We start from the raw sequence: 22,263 nt of genomic DNA, 5'->3' as shown, positions 1-22,263 counted from the left end.
AAGCAGGTTTTCCTCTAGGATTTTACCTGTGCTTAGCTCCATCCCATTGATTTTTATATAGAAAAACTCCCCAGTATTTTCCACTGACGAGCATACCGATACCATGATGCAGCCACCACCATGCTTGAAAGTAAGGAGGCGGTTACTCAGTGTTGTGCTGGCTTTACATTTAGGCCTTTGTTGTGTTTCTTTGTAGTATTACATTAGTGCCTTGTTGCATGCAAGATGCATGCATTTTTAGTATATTTATGTTTTTCTCCCATCACAGCCATTGAAGCAGTTGTAAAATCACCAATGGCCTCATGGAAACATCCCTGAGCAGTTTCATTCCTGTCCTGCAGCTCAATTCAGGACGACTATCTTTGTGTCTGGGTGGTTTAATACATCATCCACAGCAGAATTATGAATTTGACCATGCTTAAAGAGATATTCAATGTCTGATTTGTTATTGTGACCCATCTATCAACCACTGCCCTTCTTTATGAGGCTTTCAAAGCTCCCTGGTCTTTGTAGTTGAATCTTTGCTTGAAATTCAATACTTGACTGCGAGACCTTATGTATGGGGGACAGAGGAAGGGTTGGTCATTCAAAAATCATGACAACCCCTATTATTTAACACAGTGAGTCCATGTAACAAGTGATTTGTTAAGCCAAATTTTACTCCTGAACTAATTTAGGCTTGCCTAAACAAAGGGGCTGAATGCTTATGCAAGCACTATATTTATCTTATGTAGATTGTTGACAAAAAATGACATTAATCCCACTTTAACACATTGTCAAAAAAATCCAAGGGGTCAGAATACTTTTGCAAGGCACTGTGTTTTTGGTTGAGTCAATTTTAGTGCCTTCAGAAACTATTCATACCCCTTGACTTATTCCATATTGTTACAGCCTGAATTCAAAATATATATTTTTTCTCACCCATTACCCACAATACCTCATAACGACAAAGGGAAAACATGTTTTTGGAACTTTTCACAAATGTATTAAAATAAAATAGAAATCTAATTTACATAAGTATTCACACCCCTCAGGTGCATCCAATTTCCTTCGAGCATCCTTGCATGTCACTACAACTTAGTCCACCTGTGGCCAATTCATTTTTTGGGGCATGAGTTGAAAAGAAACACACCTGTCTATATAAGGTCCCACAGTTGACAGCGCATGATAGAGTGGAAATTGTAAAAATATGGAACTACCCAGACTCTGTTTAGAGCTGGCTGTCCCAATGACCACTCTAACAGAACTACAGAGTTCCTTGGCTGAGATGGGAGAACCTGCCAGAAGGACAACAGTCTCTACAGCACTTCACCCATCTGGGCTTCATGGGAGAGTGGCCAGATGGAAGCCACTCCTGAGAAAAGGGCACATGAGTTTACAGAAAGGCACGTGAAAGACCGAGCATAAGCCAAAAGATTCTGTGGTGTGATGAGACATAAATGTAACTATTTGGCCTGAATGCAAAATGTTATGTCTGTAGAAAACCAGGCACAGTTCATTACCCATCTAACACCCTCCCTACTGTGAAGCATGGTGGTGGCAGCATCAAGCTATTGGGATGTTTTTCAGAGGGAGGGACTGGGAGACTGGTAAGGATAGAGAGAACAATAAATGGAGCCAAATACAGGCAAATTGTTGATGAGAACCTGTTTCAGAGTGCAAATGACAGACTGGGGGTGAAGATATATGTTAACAGGACAATGACCAAAAGCAATGCTGGAATGGCTTCAGTCTGTGGAAAGACTTGATTGCTGTTCACCATCTAACTTAACAGAGCTTGAGAAATCCCAAATCCAGATGTGCAAAGCTGATAGACATACCCAAGACGACTCAGAGATGTAATCGCCACCAAAGGTGCTTGCTTCTACAAAGTATTGACTTAGGTGTGTGAATACTTATGTAATTTAGATATTTCTGTACTTAATTTTTCAATAAATTTGCAAACATTTCTAAAAGCATGTTTTTACTTAGTCACAAAGTCTTGTGTGTAGATGGGTGAGAAACTATTAAATCCATATTGAATTCAGGCTTTAACAAAGTGGAATAAGTCAAGGGGTATGAATATTTTCTGAAGGCACCATTCCCATTTCAAACCTTTTCTTTAAAAAAAATAAACCTCAGAATATTTAGGCAAATTAGCTGGCTAACTCATTGATTCTGCTTGTAGTATATCCCTATGGAGTTTGTTTTACAACTGACAAGAGTTATCCCACAACTCAGACAAGTCTGGACAGGCCTGCAGCATCATGGGACTTCCACTGTTGTCAACAGGATAGTGTTTCACCTGAGTACATCCAAGTACATGTCGCTGTGGCAATACTGATGTTTTTTAACATGCAGGTTAGAATACCTAACATAGCAGGTTAGGATAATTAACTAGGCAGGTTAGGAGAATTAGGTTAAGGTTAGGCCTAGCTAAAATGCTACAGTTGTCAACAACTGTTATCCCCAATGTGACAACTAGAAGGTGCTGCACTGGTAGCCACAAACGTACAAACCATCCGTAACATAACATTGTCTGTTCTTACGAGGAAGCGCATAGAGTATACAGCGAAAGGGTTTGCAAAGAGGGTCTTTGTCTGCAAGGACCACCCAAACAAAAAAAATGGAATCATGCCCAGGGCTTTATATCAACCGTGGTTGAGGTACAGGGAATTTATACCTGCACCTTTTTCAGCAACTATTCCCTCATTAGGCTACAGAATCAACTAACACACATGCTTTAATAAACATTTTCAAAAATCAGTCAGATGCACAATGGGCATATTAGTTCATCTTTATGCATAAACTACAAAAAAAGCAACACAGAGAAATAAAATAAAACAAATTGAAATAAAGATATGACAACATGTGCAATGTCTTCATCACTGGGTCTGGTGTGCCATCACCCCAACAAACATTGGGAAAGTCCTAGTGAATGACATGGATGAATCCATGAAGTTGAAGGCGTCCTATCCATTCATTCCATCTGTTTATCCATCCCTCCACAGCAGTAACTCTGTGGTTCTGCATGCACTTTCGTCTCAGCAGGAGTTGTCAGATTATAAAGGAAAAACACTTCCATAAACTCAAGTTCCCTGTTCCTTTAAGAAGAAACACATTTGATTGCAGCTACAGTTTCGGTTATAGAGAAGCTTATTAAGAAATACAGTGTGGATACAAACACAATAAAATACACTACATGGCCAAAAGTAGGTGGACAACCCTTCAAATTAGTGGATTATGCTATTTCAGCCACACCCGTGCTGACACGTGTATAAATTGAACACCCAGCCATGCAATCTCCATAGACAAACAATGACCTGTACTGAAAAGGCACCGTCATAGGATGCCACCATTTCAACAAGTCAGTTCATCAAATTTCTGACCTGCTAGAGCTGCCCCAGTCAACTGTAAGTGCTGTTATTGTGAGTGGAAATGTCTAGGAGCAACAATGGCTCAGCTACATAGTGGTAGGCCACACAAGCTCACAGAACGGGACTGCTTGTCCTCGGTTGCAACACTCACTACCGCGTTCCAAACTACCTCTGGAAACAACGTCAACACAATAACTGTTTGTCTGGAGCTTCATGAAATGAGTTTCCCATGGCCGAGCAGCAGCACACGAAGCCTAAGATCACCATGTGCAATCCCAAGCGTCAGCTGGAGTGGTGTAAAGCTCGCAATTGGACTCTGGATCTATGGAAATGCGTTCTCTGGAGTGATAAATCACGCTTCACCATCTTACAGTCCGACGGAAGATTCTGGATTTGGCAGATGCCAGGAGAACGCTACCTGCCCCAATGCATAGTGCCAACTGTAAAGTTTGGTGGAGGATGAATAATGGCCTGGGGCTGTTTTTTTTAGGTCCAGTAAAGGGAAATCAATGACATTCTAAGCGATTGTGCTTCCAACATTGTGGTAACAGTTTGGGAAAGGCCCTTTCCTGTTTCAGCATGACAATGCCCCCATGCACAAGGCGAGGCCCATACAGAAATGGTTTATTGAAATCGGTGTGGAAGAAATTGACTGGCCTGCACAGAGCCCTGACCTCAACCTCATCGGACATCTTTGGGATTAATTGTAACACCGACTGTAAACCGGACATAATCGCCTAACATCAGTGCCCAACCTCACTAATGCTGGTGGCTGAATGGAAGCAAGTCCCTGTAGCAATGTTCCAACATCTAGTGGAAATCCTTCCCAGAAGATTGGAGGCTGTGATAGCAGCAAAGGGGGGACCAACTTCATATTAATGCCCATGATTTTGGAATGAGATGTTCGGCGAGCAGGTGTCCACATACTTTTGGACATATAGTGTATATATTAACCCTTTGCAGAAGTGTAATGTGTTTTTCAGAGAACATCTCAGTGAGTGACTCGATCATTGACACACTGACGATTATCAATAACATTTCAAAGGCAGCACATGGCATCATGATCTCACAGGACCTATTGTGTGCGCATGCAGGTAGGCAGGTTATACACAGCTTTATATATAATAAACTGGAGTAACTAATACAAGTTGCGTCAATAACATTAAAAAAACATCACAGTGGGCTAGTAGTGGTATTACATTCTTAGAGATACGACAGAAATAAACAGTTAGAAAGTAATTATTTATGCAACACTGTGTTTTACATTCCATATACTGTACATGCATGTCTTCTACAGACATGTTATGTATCAGTAGGCCTAACACTGAACTCCACAGACCATTGGTCTTCCCCCCTCCTGGAGAACTACAGGGTGAGCACACTAACCCACCCGATTCAGCTATTCATGGTCTTAACAACTAGTTCAATCAGGTAGGTTGGTGGTGGGCGAAAGCCCGCAGCCCAGTAGCTCCCCAGCACGAGGCTTGGAGACCGCTGTCTTGATGGATGAAGTGTGAGAAGGTTAGCTTCAGTGTAGGTAACAAAGGGATCAAAGCATTACAAACACAAAAAAAAAACTCATTTACAAATACAAACTAGAATAGAGGGTGTTAAAAAGAACTACGGGACACTCAAAAAACTACAAACCCCAGGAAGACCTGGTTGATGCTGCTGCACAAAGGAAATATAAATGAATCATAAAAAAATGTAAAACTGTTGTTTCAGTGTTTCCTGTTAGCATAATTGAAATCTAGGGAACTACACAGTAAGTCTTTCTCTCTGCTAAAACTGTTTCATCCGCCATACTTTTAGTACATTGTATTAAAATAAAATGCAAAGTTAAAATGCATGTGCACGTGAGTGGTTATACACATCTTCTCATAAACACCAGTGGCGGCTGGTGGGAGAAGCTATCGGAGGACGGGATCATTGTAATGGCTGGACTGGAATAAATGGAACAGAGTCAAACATGTGTTTGATACCGTTTCATTTATTCCATTCCAACCAATACAATGAGCCTACACTGATATACACACTTCTCACACAGACAGCTCCACGGCAGGGGCGTAGGCATGGGTGGGCCCCCCCACTGGGAGCAAAAACCTATTTTCTTTCTAGATATTATTTTTACTGTTCTTTCCTTGTCAGTGTTCCAAATGGGACATTATTTGTAGAGCCCGACCGATAAATCGGTAGACCGATATTATCGGCGATATTAGCCTTGCACAGAAATATTTTTATCTGCCTTTATTCCACGGATAAAGTGCCCATATTATATACATAGAACAAACAAATATGTCTGCTCCATTTTCAATGGTTGCCTAAAGAGGGCACTCTACCAGCTGCTCATTGAACATCATTCAGCCCTAGTCCACAATGTGAGAGAAAGTAGACATGGTGGTTTGACGGTGAGTAGCTTGCCAGCATGAGTAAATAATCAAAAGTACACTTCACCAAGCAAGCAGCCCTGTCCTCATCACATTCTCACTTTGTAACGTTAGCTGGCTAGCTAGCCAGCAAGGTAGTTAGCTTAGCTATCTAGCCAGCAAGGTAGTAAACTTAGCTACCTAGCTAGCAATCTGTGCTACGTATGTGCCAACACTGGACTGGCACCAAAGTGAACACTCGTCCTTGATACAAAAAGAAGACCGATACTGTCAGGGCATATTATGTTAGCTGGTGGGCTAATTTAGTTTGTTTTCCGAAATATGCAATCTGCAATAAACAAGACAGTTGGCGCAGGTCTATCATTCAGGCCACGCGCTTGCATTCATTATGAGATAAGTAGCGAATGTTAGTTAGCTCGCGAAATTAAAACGTGTGACAAAAACCAGTGCAGCAAGAATTTGCATGCATAAACATTTTCAGTCATCAGCGCATGCCATTTGCAGTTGAAATGTATAGCCAATACATTTTGTATTGAATAACAGTGTTATGTAAATATGGTTTCTGTAAGAAAACATTGTCGTAATGAACAGCTAGCTTGTGCTTGTCATAACGTACTCTCATTGCAAGGTTGCCATAAAGTGTTTGTTTACATGACCTTTGACTGTTGTAAAACACTAGTAAATCTACTCACCCTTATGGTTGTTTAGCACAAACACTTTTTCATACCTCTTTTCCACTGCCATAGACATTTTTAAGTTGCACCTAAGAAGGTCAACTAAACAAGCTTTGTATTCACTGTCGTATTTATAGAGAATATAATTGCTTTTTCGTGGATCTCCTGTAACCAGAAATAAAATGTTCTTAAATAATGTTAACTATAATATTTAGTTAATAAATCATCATTTAGAGTATCTGTTGATCCTTTGAAGCACAATTTGGTCTGTTTTTCATTCAACCTCTAAAAAACAATATATCGGCAGATATATCGGTAATCTGTGACTTTTCCCTCCCTCAAAATCGGTATCGGACCCAAAAATCCAATACGGGTCGGGCTATAATTATTTGCCGTCTTTTTACTTAAACATGCAAACATAATCAGATAGAATTCATAGACAGCTATAAAACTGTACATTTCTCTCTTGGCCCAATGGCAACATTGCAGGAAGTTAGCTCCTTTCCCCGAAAACAAAAACATAAAAAAAAATAATAATAATTGCCCACCAAAATTTCTGCAGGCTCACCCACCAACAAATTACTGTCTACGCCACTTCCCCACAGTTACCGTGATTGTTGTGTAGAGGTTGTTGTGTAGTTGCAGTGGTTGTTTTGTAGTTGTTAGTCTGTGTTCAGGCTGAAGTAGTTGTGTAGTTGTAGTGATTGTCGTGTAGTTGTGTGTCTGGATCCAGGCCAGGTTTGGCCTCTAGGTGCTCGTCTTCAGCCGCCTCCAATCGTGGGCAGCGAGGAGGGGGGCGGAGCTTAAAAAAATCTGAGACGTAGCAAACCTGAGAGAAAAGGTTAATTTATAGTCAGTAGTGCTGAGCGATTAGTGCTTTTTGAGGTCGATTCTGTTTCAGTTCGATTATGAAGAAAAAAAATGTGTTTTCGATTTCGGTCACAATTATTATTATTTTACATAAAATGCATTATGCATTGTGGGTTAAATGTTATTACACAGAATAAAACAATACAAGTCCCATGATGTTAGTGACTGCCCATTACTGCTCATCACTTATTAACCATCATTTATTCACATTACTTTAATAAAATATCTTGGTTGTTGTGTATATTACATTTGTTTAATTTTATTACTTTATTATTTTATGCCAAGTCATCATCTCATCTCTATAGAGCTGCTGCCTATGCTGTCTGACAAAATCACTATTTTAGTAGTTCATCAATGTTAAGAAGGCATACTTTTATGACTGCTTAATACCAACTATCAATCACTTAGATAATGTATTTTCTGGAAACTACAACTCCCTACTACATCGCACAGTTCGGGCTTGATCTGATTTATCTCTATAGAAACTGAGTAATGTGCGCATTGAGCTCACAGAAAACACCCCGAATTGGAATTAAAATAATTGAACTGACATCGGTCAATTAGTTGTTCCTAAACCGAAATATTACAAACATTTCGGTTTAATTGCTCAGCATTAATAGTCAGACATGAACAAACACACACACCTCCTACAACCCCCTACACACAAACTCACGTTGAGCACAGCGATGAGAGTTCCCTGCAGCAGTCCCACCAGTACGTCGCTCCAGTGGTGTTTGTAGTCGCTAACCCGTGTGTATCCAACGTACACCGCAAACGACACGAGGAAGAACTGCACTGTGGGTCTGACCAGACGAGTCCACTTCCCCTGCATACGTGCTTGCACATACAACTACACACACACACACACACACACACACACACACACACACACACACACACACACACACACACACACACACACACACACACACATTAATCGTCATCTCACGTGTGTATGAAACTCACACAAATAAAAAACACTCACTGCTAGAAACAGCATGCTGTACATCCCGAAGGCAGAGTGTCCGGAGTAAAACGACAATCTGGAACACAGAGAGAAACATGTTGACATTGCATCACATAGCAAGAGAAGAAAGACGGACAGACAGACAGAAAGACACACACACCTGGACTCAGTGACGTTTCGAGGGTTGCCGGTACAGTTGAGTTGCAGCATGTACCCAGAACACACCGTGGGATTACACACAGACAGGAAGTTAGGGCGTGGCCTGCCAATGGTGAACTTGGCCAGGTCAGTCAGTGATTGGCTCACAGCTGCTCCAAACAGGAAGGTCCCCACCACCTAGTAGAGGCACAGCACAGGCCAATTTAACCCCTTTCCTGAACCAATGAAATTGGGAAGAGGCAGCTAGCCTATCCGAGCTAAGACCACATATTGTCAGCCCAAACCTATGGCCCGTGTTCCTACTGACCTTGTAGAGAGCTGACATGTACTGGTTAAAGTTAGAGTTGGAGTGGAGACGCTTGGAGTACACCAGATACGCTTCTCCTGTAGTTATCTATGGAGAGAGAGGCAAACTCATAGCATAGCAGAGGTAAACTCATACCATAGTGTGCCATTTTGTACATAACCATCAAGTTGTTCATCAAACTTACTATGACTATGGAGGAGGGGATGGTGACTGCAGCCATTGCCCTGTGGGAAATGGTGTCTCTTCTGTAAGGATATCTGATGCTCTCGTCATCACAGTAGATACCCCTCTGGTACGGGCTGAACATTAACGTCAAGACCGCTGACGGAAGGGCCGCTGGGAAGGAGGGAGAGCGATAGGAAGGGGCAAGGTAGAGGGAGAGAGAGGAGGGGTGTCGGAGTGGGTCAAGGGAGACAGTATCAACATGGTGCTGAACAGGCTCTGACCGACAAGTTTAAATCTATCAGCTGGACAGGAACTGTGAACAATACATGGGCATGTGAAGGCACATCTAGGCACTTATTGGTCAGCAGTATATCAGTGACCTCCGTCCCCTGGGGAGGAAGCTGCTTGCTATCGCCACACACACACACACACACACACACGCTCCAAAGATTGTATAGTTGACCATGCCTAGAAACTGCTTCTCCAATAGAAATCCCAAATCACGGTTGTAGGCGATGTCATGGCAACGTTGGCTAGCTAAGCTCAGAAACTTCATCGGGTCTAACGATCGTCTCGCTCCGAACTGCGCATGAGCAGGCCGTCAAATCAAAAGCCCTCCTCAGACAAAGTTATTTTACACCAAAATGAAAACATGTCAGTTTGTCACTTCCACACAAGGTTGGAGTAACATGTTCAGCTACTTAAGACATCTAGGTTGTGCCTTTCGATTTAGAGAATATTAGCAGCAAAGGAAGAATTTTTCACTTCTATTGACTTCCCAAACCCCTGTCTGGTCTGTCGAGTCTGCTTCACGAAGCGTTCCTGGAAGTTTTGCGTCGTTGGGCCTCTGGGTTTAGATACTGTGTGCGCTCTGATGCTCATGCACGTACACACATCCATCACCATAGATACGCCTAACAGCGTAACAGCCTTAAACTTTCCCCACTGAGCCCTGCTGACAAGGGAGCGGACTACCCGGACGACACACAAGCACACACACACACAGAGAGATGAATGTCCCAAAGTTACCATGAGAAATTCCCTTAAACTGATCTCTCACAGAAGAGACCATGGACTTTTCTTTTAACCTTTCTCCTCTTTACCGCACTCAAACCTCACTCCCTCTTTCTTTCACTCCCTCGCTCTCTCCCCATAGTTCAGTGACTCACAGACTGGAGCAGAGACTGGCACCAGGATAGACTATAAAACTGTCTCAACTGACAACACAATGGTGTGCAAACACACACACTCAAATCTGACAGGACAATGGTTTTATACACCCTGATGTTTTTTCCCCCTGTTTTCATGAACCCTGACACTAGACAACATGCTCCCCTGATGCAAACTGAACTTCCACCAGTCATATACTGAACAAAAATATAAAACGCAACATGCAACAATTTCAAAGATTTTGCTGAGTTAGTTCATAGAAGGAAATCAGTCAATTGAAATAAATAAATTAGGCTCTAATCTATGGATTTCACAAGAGTGGGCAATGGAACAGCCATGCGTGGCCTCCCAATCCGGATTAGTTTTCCCCCACAAAAGGGCTTTATTACAGACAGAAATACAGCTGTTCGGTCATGGAAACCCATTTCAGGAAGCTCCCGACAAACAGTTCTGGTGCTGGCAGTTTGGAACTCAGTAGTGAGTATTGCAAATAGAGGACAGACCATTTTTTTATGCCTCTAACACTCAGCAGTCCCGTTCTGTGTGCTTGTGTGGCCTACCACTTTGCGGCTGAGCCGTTGTTGCTCCCAGACGTTTCCACTTCACAATAACAGCACTTACAGTTGACCGGGGCAGCTCTAGCAGCACAGAAATTTGACAAACTGACTTTTTGGAACCACATTGAAAGTCACTGAGCTCTTCAGTAAGGCCATTTTACTGCCAATGTTTGTCTATGGAGATCGCATGGCTGTGTTTCTATGGGTATAATAAAGTGCATTCGAAAATTATTCAGACGCCTTGGCTTTTTCCGCAATTTGTTACATTACAGCCGTATTCTAAAATTGATTAAATAGTTGTTTTCCTCATCAATCTACACACAATACCCCATACTGACAAAGCATAAAACAGCTATTTTTTCTTTTTTTGCAAATGTATTAAATATTTAAAAAACTGAAATATCACCTTTACTCAGTACTTTGTTGAAGCACCTTTGGCAGCGATAAAGGGCCTCAAGTGTTCTTGGGTATGACGCTACAAGCTTGGCACAACTGTATTTGGGGAGTTTCTCCCATTCTTCTCTGTAGATCCTCTCAAGCTCTGTCAGGTTGGATGGGGAGCGTCACTACACAGCTATGTTACACAGCTACCAGCAGCATACCACCCTGCATACCACTGCTGGCTTGCTTCTGAAGCTAAGCAGGGTTGGTCCTGGTCAGTCCCTGGATGGGAGACCAGATGCTGCTGGAAGTGGTGTTGGAGGGCCAGTAGGAGGCACTCTTTCCTCTGGTCTAAAAAATATCCCAATGCCCCAGGGCAGTGATTAGGGACACTGCCCTGTGTAGGGTGCTGTCTTTCGGATGGGATGTTAAACAGGTGTAATGACTCTCTGAGGTCATTAAAGATCCCATGGCACTTATTGTAAGAGTAGGGGTGTTAACCCCGGTGTCCTGGCTAAATTCCCAATCTGGCCCTCAAACCATCATGGTCTCCTAATAATCCCCCAGTTTACAATTGGCTCATTCATCCCCCTCCTCTCCCCTGTAACTATTCCCCAGGTTGTTGCTGCAAATGAGAACGTGTTCTCAGTCAACTTACCTGGTAAAATAAATGTACAATTTTTTTTTCAGGTCTCTCCAGAGATGTTCGATCAGGGTCAAGTCCGGGCTCTTGCTGGGCCACTCAAGGACATTCAGAGACTTGTCCCGAAGCCACTCCTGCGTTGTCTTGGCTGTCTGCTTAGGGTTGTTGCCCTGGTGGAAGGTGAAACTTCACCCCAGTCTGAGCACTCTGGAGCAGGTTTTCATCAAGGATCTCGCTGTACTATGCTCCATACATCTTTCCCTCGATCCTGTCTAGTCTCCCAGTCCCTGCCACTGAAAAACATCCTCACAGCATGATGCTGCCATCACCATACATCACCGTAGGGATGGTGCCAGATTTCCTCCAGACGTGACGCTTGGCAATCAGGCCAAAGACTTCAATCTTGGTTTCATCAGACCAGAGATTCTGAACCCAAGTGGGCTGTCATTTGCCTTTCACTGAGGAGTGGCTTCCCTCTGGCCACTCTACCATAACAGCCTGATTGGTGGAGTGCTGCAGAGATGGTTGTCCTTCTGGAAGGTTCTCCCATCTCCACAGAGGAACTCTAGAGCTCTGTCAGAGTGACCATTGGGTTCTTGGTCACCTCCCTGACCAAGGCCCTTTTTCCCTGATTGCTCAGTTTGGCCGGGCAGCCAGCTCTAGGAACAGTCTTGGTGGATCCAAACGTCTTCCATTCAAGAATGATGGGGCCACTGTGTTCCTGTGGAACTTCAATGCTGCAGACATTTTTTGGTACCCTTCCCCAGGTCTGTGCCTCGACACAATCCTGTCTCGGGGCTCTACAGACAATTCCTTCGACCTCATGGCTTGTTTTTTTCTCTGACATGCACTGTCAACTGTGGGACCTTATATAGACAGGTGTGTACCTTCGCAAATCATGTCCAAATCAATTGCATTTACCACAGGTGGACTCCAATCAAGTTGTAGAAACATCTCAAGGATGATCAATGGGAACAGGATGCACCGGAGCTCAATTTGGAGGTAAAAAGTGTTTTTAAACAATTTTATTACATTTGCAAAAATTTCAAAAACCTGTTTTCGCTTTGTCATTATGGTGTGTAGATTGATGAGGAAAAACATTACATGTAATCAATTTTTAGAATAAACCTGTAATGTAACAAGATGTGGAGAAAGTGAAGGGGTCTGAATACTTTCTGTATTATGCAGACTTAGCTGAGCCTGCATTCCTGCATTTGGGACAATGACTCAAATTGTTAGGACGGAAACACGAGCATCTCGTCATTATATTCAGATATCTGGTTTCATCCACTTGCGAATTAGAAGGGGAAATTGGCGGGTGCACAGCGCACTGCTCAGATTCTGGCTTCCCCTAAAGTAAAATGATAATTACTTCTGTCTAAATAAAATAATTCAAAATACTTTACCAGACAGCTTGACTTAGCCATAGATGATGATAATATTTTATTTTTAAACAACAGTGGATTGTTTCACATCCCAAGTGCATAGGCCAATGCCTATTTCAGAAGCAAGCAATTTGGGCAGCGCGTGTGGCAATAGGCTTAGCGTAAAGCATCTATAATGTGTCTTGAGTATAATTTCAAATGTTGAGACAAGAAGAAGGGGAGGAGTGTGTGACGGAGGTATGGTACCCTTCCCCAGGTCTCTCTCCAGAATCCATGCAATCAGCTCTCCACAATTGTTTGCCCTTCGATTGTTTATTTGTATCAATTTACCACTACATATAAACTCAGCAACTCTGTCAACTCTGTCTATTTTCAGCATACTTAAAATGTGTAAATATTTGTATGAACATAACAAGATTCAACAACTGAGACATAAACTGAACAAGTTCCACAGACATGTGATTAAAATAAATGGAATAATGTGTCCCTGAACAAGGGGAGGTCAAAATCAAAAGTAACAGTCAGTATCTGGTGTGGCCACCAGCTGCATTAAGTACTGGAGTGCATCAGATTTGCCAGTTCTTGCTGTGAGATGTTACCCCACTCTTCCACCAAGGCAGTGAGAAACAAGTTTTGGTTTATTTCATAACCATAATTTAGGAGTTTTTTCAATTTTTTCATTGTCTTTTGTTTTGAGTGCTCTTTGTGAGCAATGCTGATTTTCTGTCCTGATAATGGAGGGAGCGTGCACGCCTGAGCACACCAACATGCTGAGTTGATACAACGTTACACTTCATTACCCATAGCACAAATCAAGACAGATAGAAAGGGAGGCAGACAGGCAGAGTAGAGATCAATGCAATTGAAATAACCTGAATTTATCAGGATATTTTATACTACTTTTCTTTGTCAGATTTAGGCTTCTGTATTTTACTTAGTTGATGATGGAAGTTATAGGGGCTCCCGAGTGGCGTCACTGCAGTACCTGGTTCGAATCCAGGCTGCATCACATCCGAACATGATTGGGCGTCCCATAGGGCGGCGAACAATTGGCCCAGCGTCGTCCGGGTTTGGCCGGGGTAGGGCGTCATTGTAAATAAGAATTTGTAATTAAATAATTTGCCTAGTTAAATAAAATAAGCCTACTGCAGCATTGGCCTATAGGTTCACTCTTAGTTCCATGCGCTCATGTATTCCAATGGATCACGGTGTAGGCTATGTCCATAATGCAAAGGCCGGTGCTCTTGGATTAATTTAATTTTAACTTCTAGATTTGTATTATTTAAATTGAGAATGTGACAATAATTTTAGAGAAACGAAAAACGTTATTATTGAAATGAAACTTGTTCCACGAAAATGTACACCGTATTAAAATATGCAGAACTGGTAGAAATGGTAGGATAACTTGTAAGCTTCCCCAAACTTGAAACTCACAAGCTGTCTTTATCATAACACCCATTATCAAAATGTGTGAAGGCGCAAGTGCGTGCACACAGGAGGTCCCGTGAAAAAAACGGGCCCGCCTACAAAAATCCAACGCCAGTCCAACTGATTCCTTCTGGCGCCCGCCCTGCTCACAATGTCACAAGTGATGGGCATTCCGGCTCTTTTCGGTGAGCCCGCTCTTTCGGCTCTTTAAAAAAATATGTTTTGTATTTTTTCAAGTCAAACAGTTTGCGATAGTTTGACTATGATTGGTGTTAAAACAATTCTGCATATAAATGTAACAATTCAAAACAAATACAATCTGAACAGCATAATGGAATATTGCACCATATCAAAGAAAATTAAAATAGGAATTTGCAAAACTGCAGCATCACATAAATTTAAATAAATGTAAAAAAGAAGGATGCTATTACACATGTGCATTTAAAGTATAACTTTTTAATGTATATAAACAAAGTGCATATAAATGTAACAATTCAAAACCAATACAATCTGAACAGCATAATAATAGAATATTGCACCATATCAATGAAAAATAAAGAACAATGTGCAAAACTGCAGCATCCCACTTAAAACATTAAACTCATTCCTCTTTTCTCTCTCTTCTTTATTGCCATGTTATATCTAGCAGCAAGCACACAGCAATGCTGACCATATTTAGCTTTTATGAGAGATTTGCATTCAGAAATGCAAGCTGCCTCACTTTCGAGGGGCTGATGCGGTTTCTTCTCTCAGTAATTATTTGTCCCATTTTCGAGAAGACCCTCTCAGAGGGACTGGAGGTGGCTACTATGCAGTCTCCGTGTCATGACTTTAGTAAGCCGTGGGTAGACAGAGGCCTTGTTCTTCCACCAGCTCAGAGGATCTGTAGATCTTTGGAGGGGCTCCTCCAAATAGGATCGGACCTCCATTATGGCATCTGCTGAGGGATTCCTTCGTGTTGCATCCATAGTTGCTCTCTCGTCAAACAGCATCCAAACAGCAGACGTTTGTGGCACTACTGCTGGTGCTTCTGCTCCATCTGATCCCTCTTCTTCCTGTTGCCCTGGTGCCTGAGCCAGCTGACTGCTGGGGCTGTCCCTCCCTGCTGCTGATGTTATTCTGTGAAGAGCCTCACCAATCGCTCTGGCATCACTGAAGTGTAACTTCTTAAACCTAGGATCAAGTGCAGTGGTTTCTACTAGCACGTAATTATATTCTATTCGGTGTAGCTTTCTGTCCGTTGATGAACATAGGGTGTCCATCAACTCTGTCACATGTCCTGTGGTTACATTTGCTTCTCTCTGGCGGCTGGCTGTGATTCGCTGCAGACCCTTACACAGGAGTATCCTTATTGAGGCTGTCACAGCTGAAAAGACAGAACAGTAACTTATTAGTTCAGGTTCATGTTTTGTCGACTGATACTACATTCTCATCTACTGCTCATATACATATATAATACTGGATTAAATAATGATGTAGTAATAACTGCTTACTGTACCTCGCTCCACTGATCTCCACAGTGACCTGCTCAAAGCGTTCCAGGACTCTGCACACCTCCTCCACCACCTCCCATTCCTCTTGGGTCAGAGCATCAACAGGTGCATTAACAATGGCCAGGGTAGAGATGATGGCATCCTTTGACTCAAGAAACCGCTTCAACATATAAAATGTTGAATTCCACCTTGTAGTGCAGTCTTATTTAGGCCTCAGCTCAGGCATCCCCATCTGGCTTTGTGTAGACTTGAGTTTTTCAGCACCTACTGTGCTCCTGTGGAAGTATTCCACAGCTGCTTTCACTTTGTCCACGGTGGGCTTCATCCACTTCAGAGCATCTCTTATAATCAGGTTGATTGTGTGGGCAAGACATGGATGATGGGTCCATTTTAACATGTTCATGGCTTTGGTTATGTTAGCTGCATTGTCACAAACACAACAGACCACTTTTCCATCTCCTTGCCATTCTCTGACCACTCAACAGTTCCTCTGCCAAGTTCTCTGAGGTGTGTCTGTCGCTGAACTTAAAGCAGCCCAGAAGACAGCTAGACATCAAAAGATCTTCAATGAAGTGACATGTAACCGACATGTAAGAGGTGATGTCCAGCAGTCAGTGGTAAGGCAAACTTCACTAGCTTTTCGGACTCTTTCCCGCACTGAAGCCTGTGTGCTCTCGTAAAGTTGTGGAATAAGTGATTTTGAAAGTGTTTTCCTGATTGGAATTGTGTACATTGGATTTAGACTATTGCTATAATTTCTAAAACCTTTTTCCTCCTCGATCGAAAATGGCTTGAAATCGGTGGCAATCATTTTAGCCAATTCAATATCAATTTGGCCTTGTTTTGCTACAGACATAGACTTTGGCATAAACTGGTCCATAGAAGACTGTGTTGCTGTGGGTCGCGGAGTAGGCCTACTTGACTGAGTGGCTACATCTCCACGTGTGGAGGTTCTGGCTCCACCACTATCACTAGCAGGCCCGCTAGTTTCTCAAAGCTCCGCTACAGCTAGCTTCACAGTTCTCATATGCCAGTGTCGGTTGTGCGTAGAACCGGCTTTATATGAGATTTTGTTTTGGCAAATTCTACACTGTACTCTAACATTGTCTACATTATTAAAATGCATCCAAATGCTACTGTGCTTCCGACTCATTTTCCAGCTGTTGTTTTCACAGCTGTCCTTCCTCTCTCTCATCGGCTGCTAAGTGTGTGACTGAGTGAGTTGGCTCAGCCCCCCCTCACACATTTTTGGTTGATTGGTTGACACTGCGTGTCTGATTGACATGAACAACAGGTGAGGCTGTTAGTCTGAGTAGACAGTCAGAACGAATGTGTGCGCTTGAGCATTTAGGCCTTTATTATGTATATTTTTCCTTCTTTGAATTAGTTAATTATATTCATTTAATTCTTTTGATTATTCATTTCTTAATTTTTGTATATTTTTATAAATAGATTCGGCTCTTCTGATATGCGAGCCGGCACCCAACGTTCACCTACAAGAGCCGGCTCTTAGAGCCAACTCGTTCGCGAACGACCCACCACTAATTGTCACTCATTAGCGGCTTATGAACATCGTGACTATTTGGTCAACCTTAATTCGCTAGGGCAAGCACTCACTCAGCCACTTTGAAGTGTGCTAACTGGTATTTACTTTGAAGTCATGTTGACTTTGTAGGGTGCTAGGATAACAGTTAGATAAGACAGCTCTCTGGAGAGTAGTGGTTAGGGTGAGGATGAGGTGTGCATGTGTGTAGCACTCTGCTGCAGTGCCAGAGAAATAAACACACACAGAAACATAGAATTGTAGTAATCTCCAGTTTTATTCCAGTAAGGTTTCTGCTACAGTGTTATTGTAGCCAAGGGTTGAGTTGAACCAAGATCATTATTGTTCCTCTCTCCAGAGAGTGGGCTGAGCTGGATTTGATAAAACAAGGAAGGAGAAAGGGGAGTGTGTGAATAAATAGATATAAATAAATAGATTGAAAACCAACACTATTAAGACAATGTGGTAACAGTGAATCTGGAACCTTGCGGAATGGCATATATTGTAACAGAACTGGTGACGACCCGTACCTGGGATCCAGTGGTACTGGAGATGTTTTAATGAACCCAAAGGAAAACTGATTCAAGACTTCTCTTCAGTATCTTCGGGAAGAGGTTAGTTTGTAGCACACATCTGACCTTCCTCAGAGATGTAGAAAGAACAGCGGTGTTGCACAGACTCAGAGGGCTGTGCGTTTGTGTGTTCAGTTGCAGATACAGGAAGCAGAGTCCATAGTCTGTCTTCTTTAACCCCCGCCACACATTTATCTGGGCCGAGAGGGGGGTCGGTCTTCAGTAACAGAATGGACAGCACGGTCAGAGAGAAAGAAGAACAGGGGATAACATTGTTTCACAATCTCATCTGGTTGACAGAAAGTCCCAGATTCCTCCCAGAGAAAACAAACATGGAGGAATGTCTGGTGAGATATGACACATGATCAACTTCCTCCTGACCTCTGACCTCACAGGAAGGAGGAACCTAAGAAGTGTTCCTGTTATTCTCCAGACTAGACGCCAAAAAACTCCACTGTCCTACTTGTCACATCCAAAAGCTACAACACACACACACACTGATTAAATCTAGACAATAGAGATGCCAATAGGGAGACAGTGCAGGAAGAGGATCAGTACTCTATGGCTGTAGTAATCCCGCTGTACTGTCAGAATCCTGGTTATTTTCCACACAGGAAAGGTCAACCCCCCCTTCCCTCTCTCTCTCACACACACACACACACACACACACACACACACACACACACACACACACACACACACACACACACACACACACACACACACACACACACACACACACACACACACAGAGAGATGGTGTGTGTGTGAGAGACAGTAAAACAGCAGCAGACTATCTTCTCTAACTAGTTGTGCGCAAAACCCAGAAAATCAAACAGATAAATAACAAACTAACCCAACAGTTGGTATCAGTCTATAGTTTGATGCAGATGCTCTTCTAACCCCAAGTCACATAAATAACAGTAAGAACTTAGAGCAACGGCACCTGCCTTAGAATGAACCTTAGAATGAACATGATCATTGTCTGCCAATCAGATTCTTCCAGAGGGTGTGTACAGGTTTTACAACAGTAATCTGTCCCATTCACACAATCACCAGTCAATATTGAACGATCTAAAGGTCCAAATGAAATTATGGATATGTTAGGCCCTTTTGTTATTATGCATATAACAGCAGAGTGCTTGGTTTGGGTGGAGTTTGGTTGGTATTTTTGTTAAAGGAGTGTGTTGCAGAAAAAACTCAATGTGCCCCTGTGTGTGTGTGTGTGTGTGTGTGTGTGTGTGAGGTTTCTTTATCTGCAGTGATAACAAGGCAAAGGACAAGAGGCAAAGGAGAGGAGTAAAACAGAGAGAAAGAGGATAGAGAGAGTGTAAAATAGGGATGGGAGAATGAGAGAGGGAGAGAGAGAGGGATGGGAGAAAGAGGGGGAGGGGAGAAAGAGAGGGAGAGAGGGGAGAAAGGGGGAGAGAAAGAGGGATGGGAGAATGAGAGAGGGAGAGAAAGAGGGATAGGAGAATGAGAGAGGGAGAGAAAGAGGGATAGGAGAATGAGAGAGGGAGAGAAAGAGGGATAGGAGAATGAGAGAGGGAGAGAAAGAGGGATAGGAGAATGAGAGAGGGAGAGAAAGAGGGATGGGAGAATGAGAGAGTGAGTAAAAGAGGGATAGGAGAATGAGAGAGGGAGAGAAAGAGGGATAGGAGAATGAGAGAGGGAGAGAAAGAGGGATAGGAGAATGAGAGGGAGAGAAAGAGGGATGGGAGAATGAGAGAGTGAGTAAAAGAGAGATAGGAGAATGAGAGTGAGTAAAAGAGGGATAGGAGAATGAGAGAGGGAGAGAAAGAGGGATAGGAGAATGAGAGTGAGTAAAAGAGGGATGGGAGAATGAGAGGGAGAGAAAGAGGGATAGGAGAATGAGAGGGAGAGAAAGAGGGATGGGAGAATGAGAGAGTGAGTAAAAGAGGGATAGGAGAATGAGAGAGTGAGTAAAAGAGGGATAGGAGAATGAGATAGTGAGTAAAAGAGGGATAGGAGAATGAGATAGTGAGTAAAAGAGGGATAGGAGAATGAGATAGTGAGTAAAAGAGGGATAGGAGAATGAGATAGTGAGTAAAAGAGGGATGGGAGAATGAGAGAGGGAGAGAAAGAGGGATGGGAGAATGAGAGAGGGAGAGAAAGAGGGATAGGAGAATGAGAGAGTGAGTAAAAGAGGGATGGGTGAATGAGAGAGGGAGAGAAAGAAAGAGGAGAGAGGGAGAGAAAGAAAGAGGAGAGAGGGAGAGAAAGAAAGAGGATTGAGGAAAAGCTTTGTCAGATCAGATCAGATCCAGTTTGTCGACTCGGCACATTCCTACTATATTAATGACACAGTGAGGAAGCTGGGCTAACACACACACACACACGCTAACAAAACACACAAGTATGCACACACACAACCCTGTATCACTCTTATCTGAACTGGGAATTAAAAAATCCCAGTAGTTTTCTTGTCGCTAATTACTGCTACCCCCAGAGACCACTATCTATTTATCTAACTATCGAGAGAGGAGAGAGAGGGTGGAGGCAGGAGAGATGAAAGAAAAAATAACCAACTGGAGAGATTGAGGGAGGAAATAATGAAAGAATAAAGAGTGATTTTACTGTCGTCAGATCCCAGGCCCAGACACGCAGCCCTCTGAGACTGTCAACAAATATGGTTACTGTCGTCAGACCCCAGGCCCAGACACACAGGCCTCTGAGACTGTCAACAAACATGGTTACTGTCGTCAGACCCAGACACGCAGCCCTCTGAGACTGTCAACAAACATGGTTATGCCACAAGGTGATGTCGTCTGTTAACAAGGACCATCTTACCTCCACTTAACTGTTAAACAACTCTACTCACTCACTAAATACCACGAGAGCAACGGAGTGGGGGAGGAAGATAAAGAGTGGGGGATAGGGGGAAGAAAGAAAGAAAGGGACAAAGAGGTGGAGAGAGTGGGAGATAAAGGGGGAAGGAGACTGTCCACCCAAATGTCTATTCTCAACTACAGATCCTGTAGTATTGAGAGTCCAGTACAAGTCCGAACATGCAAACCTAGGCTCCACACACACAAACACAGCAACCACACTGGAAGCTACAGGGCAAAGCCCAACAAGCAGGACACTTTCCATGGAATGTCAGTCAAAAGAACAGGTGTTCTGTTACAAGTGCACACCACACACTCAGATTCTTTTTTTAAATGGTCATCATAAATTAATTGTAACTGTGAAATAGTGAACTTAAAATCATGGTAAATGTGATTATGCATTTTGTGTTACTAACCCATGCTGACTGATGACTAACCTACAATCTACAGTATTTGAATCAATAAAGATCAATGCTACACCACTCCACCAGGCACTGTGACCACCTGTAATGTGCTGACAATGAAAGAATCCATTAAACAAGCTATAACACGAGCAATGCTGACTCTCTTCCTATTACAATACTATTGCGGTGTGTCTGTCTGTGTGACTGGCCTTCCATGGAAAGTGTCCTGCATGTTGGGCTTTGGCCTGTGACTTGTGTGTGTGTGTAGCCTGCCTATCATTGTTTACAAAGTCCCCCACCATCTCAGTCTTATCCAGCATTTACCCAATAAACAATTATAGATAAACTATTTTATTGATTTATCGGTGGCTAGTGCTACCCTATTGCTTTGAGCATGTATAGACGGCAGAGAGCGCGAGTTGGGTCCTTGGGTAATACAAAAAATAGTGTTATATCAGCCATGTTGTTGGAGAGAGAAACAAGGCACTTACCGACAAACACACAGAGAACATCAACTAGAATCAGCATATTTTTCTTGTGAACTGGTAGTTCCGTCATCTTCACACTTCTCTCTCCGAAGAATGATCAAAACTGCATAAACGTTATTGGGAGAAGTTCAGTTGCAGAGGTAAGAGGAAAATAGTGTGAACAATTAGATGTGCTTGTTCTTCCGGATTTCGCTCCCGTAGCCTACCTGTTTAGGCCTACGTTCTATAGGTGAGTCAGGCAAAACCACAACTGTAGTATACACTAAACACACGGAGTGTCCTGCGCTGTCAACACACGGACATGTGTGGGTCGCGCATTGTCCACTCGCAAGCAGAGATAACGGAAGAAAAAAAAAACGTCTGAAATCGTTTCCTCTACGGAAAGTTGATGGGCTACTTTTCCCAACTAAAGGCGTGTGTGCGTTTACACTCTCCACTACCCAGAGCTGACGTCAGAGGTTTTGT

At 42.8% G+C, this 22,263-nt stretch overlaps 1 protein-coding gene across 2 annotated transcripts; it reads right to left on the bottom strand.

Annotated features, from left to right (window-relative positions):
* Positions 1 to 2,758: 2,758 nt before the first annotated feature.
* LOC129840730 (phospholipid phosphatase 2-like) lies at positions 2,759 to 22,255 on the bottom strand. Of its 2 annotated transcripts, XM_055908858.1 has the most exons (8): positions 22,005 to 22,255; positions 21,802 to 21,901; positions 8,905 to 9,056; positions 8,721 to 8,807; positions 8,415 to 8,590; positions 8,273 to 8,330; positions 7,961 to 8,137; positions 2,759 to 7,246 (listed from the first exon to the last, which is right to left on the bottom strand). In XM_055908858.1, exons 2-8 carry the CDS (start codon positions 21,866 to 21,868, stop codon positions 7,091 to 7,093), a joined length of 873 nt encoding a protein of 290 aa, XP_055764833.1. In that variant the 5' UTR covers positions 21,869 to 21,901; positions 22,005 to 22,255; the 3' UTR covers positions 2,759 to 7,090. The 2 variants fall into 2 exon arrangements, with proteins under 2 accessions (XP_055764833.1, XP_055764832.1); XM_055908857.1 differs by having other exon boundaries at positions 21,802 to 22,255.
* Positions 22,256 to 22,263: the final 8 nt, after the last annotated feature.

The sequence above is a fragment of the Salvelinus fontinalis genome, chromosome 41 (genome assembly GCF_029448725.1).
Source record: "Salvelinus fontinalis isolate EN_2023a chromosome 41, ASM2944872v1, whole genome shotgun sequence".
In the NCBI taxonomy this organism is placed as follows: domain Eukaryota; kingdom Metazoa; phylum Chordata; class Actinopteri; order Salmoniformes; family Salmonidae; genus Salvelinus; species Salvelinus fontinalis.
Note: the sequence above shows the minus strand (reverse complement) of the source record. Positions and strands in the feature narration are given on the sequence as shown.

Coding starts and splice junctions, on each gene's coding strand:
- LOC129840730 (XM_055908857.1), bottom strand. CDS start 21,868: ATGACGGAACTACCAGTTCACAAGAAAAATATGCTGATTCTAGTTGAT. Junction 8,591..8,720: donor ACATGTCAGCTCTCTACAAG/GTCAGTAGGAAC, acceptor TGCCTCTACTAG/GTGGTGGGGACCTTCCTGTT. Junction 8,331..8,414: donor CGAAACGTCACTGAGTCCAG/GTGTGTGTGTCT, acceptor TCTGTGTTCCAG/ATTGTCGTTTTACTCCGGAC.